The following is a 7377-nucleotide window of genomic DNA, read 5'->3' on the forward strand; positions in this document are numbered from 1 at the left end:
ATTCTTCTCCAGTAGCATATTGGGCTCCATGACCTACCGACCTGGGGAATTCATCTTTCAGTGTCATATCTTTTTGCCTTTTCATAATGTTCATGGGGTAAATGAAGCCTGTAAATGAATCCTTATTTTGTGAGGGTTAGGATTGCCTCAGATTTAAAATAAGTCACTTCTTAAAATTTGCTTCCCCCTGCCTTTTATGGAATGTGACCATGTTAAGTGAGTTTTCTTTGAATTATAATGATTCCATCAATTGCCTCAGATTTAGAAAAACCTTCCTTAGTTACAGAATGGAGATTAAAGAGTATTAGCTTAAGAGACTAGAAATTGTTGTCCTGGCTTTGGTCCTGCCTTAGATTGTTCGACCTCGGAGCTACTACGTCACTAAACAACAGGAATGTAGTATCAGCCAGCTCTGAGGCTCTTTCTGGCTTACCAAGTCTTTTTTTTTTGACTGTAGAAGCTTTATTCATAATAGCCAGAAACGTGAGACATCCTCAGTATCCGTCTGTTGTTGTTCAGTCACTAAGTCACTGTTTGTGACCCCGTGATCAACCTGGCTGCTCCAGGCTTCTTGCCGTACTCCCTTGGTTGTGGCGCACCACACTCTAGCCCCTCAGGCTGTCTCCCAGGTTCTGACCTCTGAAGGCTGAGCCTCAGCTCACAGAGTGTGGAAACCTTTCCTTTTTCACAGCTCCCTCGCTCGGGTGCAGGTCCCCTCCCAATTCCTTCCTTTTTTTTTCTTTCATCCTACTCAGTTACCTAGAGTTTTTCTTGTTTGTGGGAGAAGGTGAGCTCCACGACCTACTCCTCCATCTTGATCCCATCCCCCAGAAAGTCTTTATATTTGTGTGTTAACCTATTGTTTTGCCTTGAGAGCTTCATCCTCAAGTCTGAATGTCTAGTACTTTGAACAGGGAAATGAAAGGGCTTCGTATATTTTATGAACTCTTTGAACCAACTTCAGTAACTTTGTTAAATCACTGCTATTGAAATAGAATTCAGATGTTTTTTACCAAGCCAGATGATTTCTGCTGTCACTAGACTGATTTCCCTGCTGGGTAACAAGTCAAATTTGTAAATGAATCTCCTAAGAACGCTTTGAGAAGCAGATACATTGGAGAATGGCTCCAGTAAGTTCCTGGAACCCTATAAGGAAAGGGCTGGCCCAGTTGCTTTGTCTGAAACTTCAGTGCTCAGCAGGCAGTTATCCCCACCCTCTCTTCTCTTGCTGCTGCTGAGGGCTAAGGGAGACTCACTTGCACTTCTTATAGGTGGACGGAGTGTGCCAAGGCAGTTCGAGAGAGAGGGCCTCCATCATGCTGGCGACATGCCTCAAGTGGACAGCGCTGCAGCCCCTGTGCCCACCAGGCCCATCTCCTTTCAGTACCCGGGTGAGTTTTCCTCTGTTCTAACTAACGAGGTATGTCAATAATAACATTTAATATTGTTTTCTTTCTATCTGTTTGCTTCCTTAATACCTTAAAAAATTAGGGTGGTTAACCTGTTACATTTCAGTCTTCAAAACAGTGATGACATTGAAGGAAAAGTGGTCATTATATCCCTCCCTCCTGTCTGGCCCACTTTCTGTCCCTATCTCTTCTGCAGGCTCCCCCTTCCCTCACCAGCGTGTGGAAGTGGTTCTGGCCTTGGCCAGTGGACAGGTCCTTTCCTCTCCTTGGACCAAAGTGTTAAAGCCTCGTATACACCCTTCCTCAAGTAAAACCACCTACTAGTAAAACCGTCCTCCCCCAAAGCTGTGTAAAGCCTCTCGTAGGCAGTGTGAAGTCACCATACTCGGAAACAGGAGGAATTGCTGACAGAAGAAAGATTGTGAGAGGGTTGATTTTGCTGAGTCCAGCATAAATCATTGTGGAAAACATCCATTCAGGATGGCTTGCTGAAGAGCTTTTTCTGTGCCAGGCACTTTCCTGGGGGCTGGGCATCCTGCAGTCAAGCAGCTCCTGCTTTGTGGAGCTTCTCAGGGTTGGGGGGTGGTGGTTGTGGAGGAGGGGATGGTCAGCAAGCCATCACCAAGGAGCCGCAGTCAGATGGGTACTGAGTAGCGATGGTGGCAGCCATCTGGAGGAGATAGTAATAAAAATAACAGAGTAAGAGAAACCAGCTGAGGAGATAGGTGTTCTGCCTCTGACAGGTACTAGATGGTATAATAAGGTCTTCTAAAATGAGTATTCAAAAGTGTGGCTGCACCATTCAGGAGTGACCCTCCTCCCCCAGGAACGACCAGAAGATTAGATTGCCTTTCTGCCCATGGAAATGAGTACTGGCTGCCTCCAGTAGTCAGGTTCACGGCCAGGGTCAAGGGCCAGACAAGCCTGTGTTGTCTCTCTCCGGTTGGTGACGTGGAACCAGGGCCCGGCACAGAGAGTCAGAGTCCTCTGGTGAACTAGAGAATTTGTCTGTTTCTCCACACTGTTGGGGAGGGTGGGTCAGAGATGAGGTTTTTCAGCCAGGGCTGGAGGAGAAAGGTCAGCATAACCATCAGTGGGGATTGGAATGTAATTCAACCATGAGGTACAGGGACTTGTGCTGTGGGCTCTCAGGAGTTAGCAATGAAGCCTGGGCCATGCCCAGAAGGAGCAGAAAGTAAATACATACCATTTTGGACAAGGCTGGCACTGGAGAGGTTCCCTGCCCCTGTGGGGGTACCAGGGGGCACCAGGGTGGGAGCTCACCTGGTAGGAGGGGGGTTTCCGCGGAGAGATGGGGAGGGAGCACGTCAAGTTGGGGAGACTGTGGGAGCAAAGGCGGGGGCAGCGAAGATCAGCTGGAGTCAGGTGACAGTGAACATGCTGGGAGGGGGTTTGTGGGGGTCGAATGTGCAAAAGTGATGGTGATGGTGGAGGAAGTCAGTCCGATAGGAAAAGACCAGTTGTCGGGGCCTCGGCTGCCGTAGTCTGGACTCTACCAGAGCAGAGACAGCGCTCAGTGCATCCCTCCCTTCTCTTTGGGGCGTGACTGGTGCTAAGGAAGCATACTGACTTGAAGGCTGAGAGACTGGTGTCAGGGAATGCAGAGACTGTGGTGTTGGCGCTCTCGGTGAAGGGTGGTCAGGACCCTCACTGCAGCAGCAGGACGAGGAGAGGTGGGAGCCCGAAGCCCTGGCGGTTGGTGGACAGAACCAGGGAGGGATCCGCCTGGAGGGAATGGAGTGATGGCCAGGCGGCCTGAGTGGGGAGGGGAGGGTGGCTGGTGGTTTTGTCTTGCTCTGGGCAGGAGACTCTTGCACCCCTGTGGAAGTGTAGGGTTGGGGTAGTGACCAGAATGCTGTGGGAATAAATGGGGACGAATGATCGGCTCAGAATGCTAAGCATCCGGCGGGCTCAGAACCAGATGCAGAGGCAGAAATACAGGGCTCCCCTCAGTGAGGAAGGAGGAGGTGGGGACACCGTTGAGAGGTGGGTGGGGCGCGCTGCCAGGTTTGGGGCTGAGGGCTTGGAGGCCAGCAGAGGCAGCTGACAATCGCACCGTCTCCCTGGGGCTTGGCAAGACCCTTGCGTATCCATCCTGTGTTTGTCTGAAAAAATCTGCTGCCGGAAGCTATTCGTTCTTTATTTTCTGTACCATTAGGTGTCAACCAGAAATCACTCGCAGAACAGAAGGAAGAAGAAAAACTCCAAGAACAGCAGGCGAGGGAACGAAGGCAGGAAGAAGAGCAGAGGCGGAGGAAGTGGCAGGAAACTCTGCAGAGGGAGCGGCGAGAACTCGAAAAGCTGGAACAGGAAAGGGTAATGATGCTGGTGGGAGAGGGAGGCCCCTGTGTCTCCAAGTCCTAGGAGGAGCAGGGAAGTGAACCAGCCTTGGGCGGCCTGAAGACAGCTGTGGAGCACACAGGCCTTCTGGTTCAGGGTAGCAGGGCCAGCCCAGTCCTGTGCATCCTCATCTGGTCCTGAAAACAGGCTCATGAATGAGGAGGACCTTGTTTTGCAGTTGATTTTCTCATTGTAAATGAGGTTACAAAAAGAGTCTCTTGCTTCAGGGCTCCCCTGTCCTCTTTTCTTTGATGTGCTCCTGGCCCTTATTCTGGTCCCAGATAGATTACTCAGGCCACTTCACTTGTGCCCCTTTGATGGTAGCAGTGACTTCAATTAAAAAACAATTCTCTGGCATGCGGGTTGTAGGTAAAGGATAAGGATTACATTACTGTGTGTTTTTCAACCCTTAGAACTTCTAAAAGATATATAGTTCCTATTCTGGTACCCATCTATTTCAGAGGCTAATTGAAGAATCATTGAAGTTGAACGTGGACAAAGAATACGAATCAAGTGTTCAGGAAATGAAAGACAAATCTAAATCTGTTTGTGGTGAAAATCCTCTAGAGAAATACATGAAAATCCTACAACAGAATCCAGACCAGGACGCCACGGATAAGGTGCTGATGTTGTGGACAGGCGTCTGTTGGTGGGGAGTGTTGAGGGCTTATGTGGTTTACTTGAAAACCTTGTGATAAAGATCTGCTGTCTCCACTGGAGACAAAGGGAAAAGCATAGAAAATCTGAAAGTTACATAGAGCTCCAGCCTTCTCAATATCTGACACTCCTGACAAATCATGGCTTTTGTTTGAGTAAAAGATTGAAGAAGTTTTGATTTGTCAAAGTTTGTAAAAGTTGGGATATCTTATTATTTTCAGAACAAGAAATAAATAAAATGAAAGCTCTATGATTGAATAATAAATGAGTTAGTACTGAGACAGTAATATTTTATCTAAGTCTAATGTACTGTGTTGAGAATACCTTCCAGGTAGCTTATTCTGATGTGCTTGCTGAATGTCATGTTTAAAAGGCATAGCTTTTGTAGACTCAATTACTTATATATTTCAAAAACAGTTCTTAAAGAAATCATAAAGTTTTAAATAAAATGAATATACATCTAATTGCAAAATTCCTCTCCCCTCCTTGTTGTGTCAGAGTTCCAAAAAGGTGGTCAGAGAGAGCTCACAATTGGACACGCTGCCATCTAGTGACAAAGACGAAAGGTATGGTGTCCCCAGCATTGTGTTCTTATGCAAACCATTTATTATATTGCTGGTTCATTCTCAGCCAGGGATGTGTTCAGATATTTGAGTCTGCCTATAACTGAATCAGTCAAAATGACTGACTTCAAAAAAAAAATCTATTGCATTTTATTAACCTGTCAAATTACTGATAAAAATTGTGAGCAAGGGCAGAAACCCCACAGGAAAGGAATGAGAACATGATAGAGATCACAGAATAAACTTGACAAGAATATAACAGATTTAAAAAATTTTTGTCTTTCCCTAATTTAGTTTTGCGGCCTTTTCTCATGAGGAACCAGATGACATTTGGTAACCGTGTTGGCTGCCCAGCTTCTTACTCCAATATCATAACTAACGGCCTGTGAGTTCTCTGTAGTGAGACAAACTGATCAATAAAAATCATGTGCAATCCAGTGTGATTTTTTTTCCTGGTTCTATTTGCTATTGTAGTGTATAAATGAAAAATAATCTAGTCAAGTGACACCTCTTAAGGGTTTCTCATTCTTAGGCCTTTCATTACACTGAAATGAGCTGCTATTTTTTTTCTCCATTTGTGTCTTAGGTTATATCTTCTTGAGAACTTATCATTTGTGTCTTAGGTTATATCTTCTTGAGAACTTATCTTATTGGTCAAGTTCTAGGCCTCCCTTTTTGAACTTTCAGTTGTGTCCCTTCCTCTTAAGTGTTGGGCTCCCACCTGTCAAACAGGAGGCCATCTTCCCTGGCATTCTCCCTATGGTTTATCCCTGAAAATACAAACACATGTTTTTCTAGAGTTTCAGTGCTAACCAGTGGTCACCCAGAGCATAACACAGGCAGGGTCTGTCTACTCTGTCTTTCCAGTGAAACCCTAGAGGATTCCTTCTTTACATATTCAGATTGGGCTAGTTGTCTTTGCTGGTGATACTTGTTTGGCCATTAAGTTCCATACTAAAACGGGAAGGAGATTTGAGGGTGTTTATTATTCCTTAGGCTTCTAATGATCAAACTACTGCATAATTGCACTCATTTCACATGCTAGCAAGGTCATGCTCAAAATCCTCCCAGCTAGGCTTCAACAGTACGTGATCGAGAACTTCCAGATGTGCAACCTGGATTTAGAAAAGGCAGAAGAACCAGAGATTAAATTGCCCCAGCATCCACTGGATCACAGAAAAAGCAAGAGAATTACAGAAAAACATCTGCTTCATCTCCTTCTACTTCAGCCTTTGACTGTGTGGATCATAACAAACTGTGGAAAATTCTTAAAGAGATGGGAATACCAGAATACCTTACCTGCCTCCTGAGAACTCTGTATGCAGGTCAGGAAGCAACAGTCAGAACTGTACATAGAACAACAGACTGGTTCCAAATAGGGAAAGGAGTACGTCAAGGCTGTATATTGTCACCCTGCTTATTTAACTTATGTGCAGAGTACATCACGCGAAATGCCAGGATGGATGAACAAGATGGAATCAGATTGTGAGGAGAAATATCAGTAACCTCTGATGTGCAGATGATACCACTCTTATGGCTTAGAAAGCAAAGAGGAACTAAAGAGACTCTTAATGAAGGTGAAAGAGGAGAGTGAAAAGCTGGCTGGAAACTCAACATTCAGAAGACTAAGATCATGGCATCCGGTCCCATCACTTCATGGCAAATAGATGGGGAGATAATGGAAACAGTGGAAGACTTTATTTTCTTGGGCTCCAAAATCACTGCAGATGGTGACTGACTGCAGCCATGAAATTAAAAGAGGCTTGCTCCTTGGAAGAAAAGCTATGACCAACCTAGACAGCATATTAAAAAGCAGAGACATTAACTTTGCCAACAAAGTCCGTCTAGTCAAAGCTATGGTTTTTCCAGTAGTCATGTATGGATGTGAGAGTTGGAGTTGTTGGATTGAGTTATTGGAGTTCTTTATATATTTTGAATATTATCCCCTTATCAGAAACATGATTTGTAAATATTTCTTCCATTATATAGATTACCATTTCATTTTGTTGGTTATTTTCTTTGCTGTGCAAAAGGTTTTTGATTTCTCACTTGTTTTTCTTTTTGGTGTGAAATCAGAGTCCTCATCAAAACCAGTGTTTACCCTGTATGTTTTCTTCTAGGAATTTTATGGTTTCAGGTCTTATGTCTTTAAGTCTTTACTCCATTTTGAGTTGATTTTTGTGTGTGGTGTGAGATAGGAGTCAGGTTTCATTCTTTTGCATGTGCCTATACAATTTTCCCAACACCGCTTATTGATGAGACTGTTCTTTCCCTCTTACATAGTCTTGGCTCCTTTGTTGGAAATCAGTTAACCATATATACACAGGTTTATTTCTGGGCTCCATATTCTGTTCTGTTGATCTATGTGTGTGTTTTTATGCCAGTAT

The 7377-nt window shown here is 44.8% G+C and overlaps 1 protein-coding gene across 7 annotated transcripts in view; it reads left to right on the plus strand.

Annotated features, from left to right (window-relative positions):
• Nucleotides 1-5427, plus strand: part of OFD1 (OFD1 centriole and centriolar satellite protein) — a 58420-nt gene extending 52993 nt beyond the window's left edge. For all 7 annotated transcript variants that reach the window (XM_055438732.2, XM_088833617.1, XM_055438730.2 and 4 more), the window contains 5 exons: nt 1272-1391; nt 3589-3746; nt 4232-4390; nt 4926-4993; nt 5285-5427. In XM_055438732.2, coding sequence (XP_055294707.2) covers nt 1272-1391; nt 3589-3746; nt 4232-4390; nt 4926-4993; nt 5285-5327 — 548 coding nt within the window. In that variant the 3' untranslated portion in view covers nt 5328-5427. The remainder of the gene's footprint in view (nt 1-1271; nt 1392-3588; nt 3747-4231; nt 4391-4925; nt 4994-5284) is intronic.
• The last annotated feature ends 1950 nt before the right edge of the window (nt 5428-7377 follow it).

This window comes from Moschus berezovskii, chromosome X (genome assembly GCF_049115385.1).
Source record: "Moschus berezovskii isolate FMDL1 chromosome X, NW_MosBer_1.0, whole genome shotgun sequence".
NCBI classification, from domain to species: Eukaryota; Metazoa; Chordata; class Mammalia; order Artiodactyla; family Moschidae; genus Moschus; species Moschus berezovskii.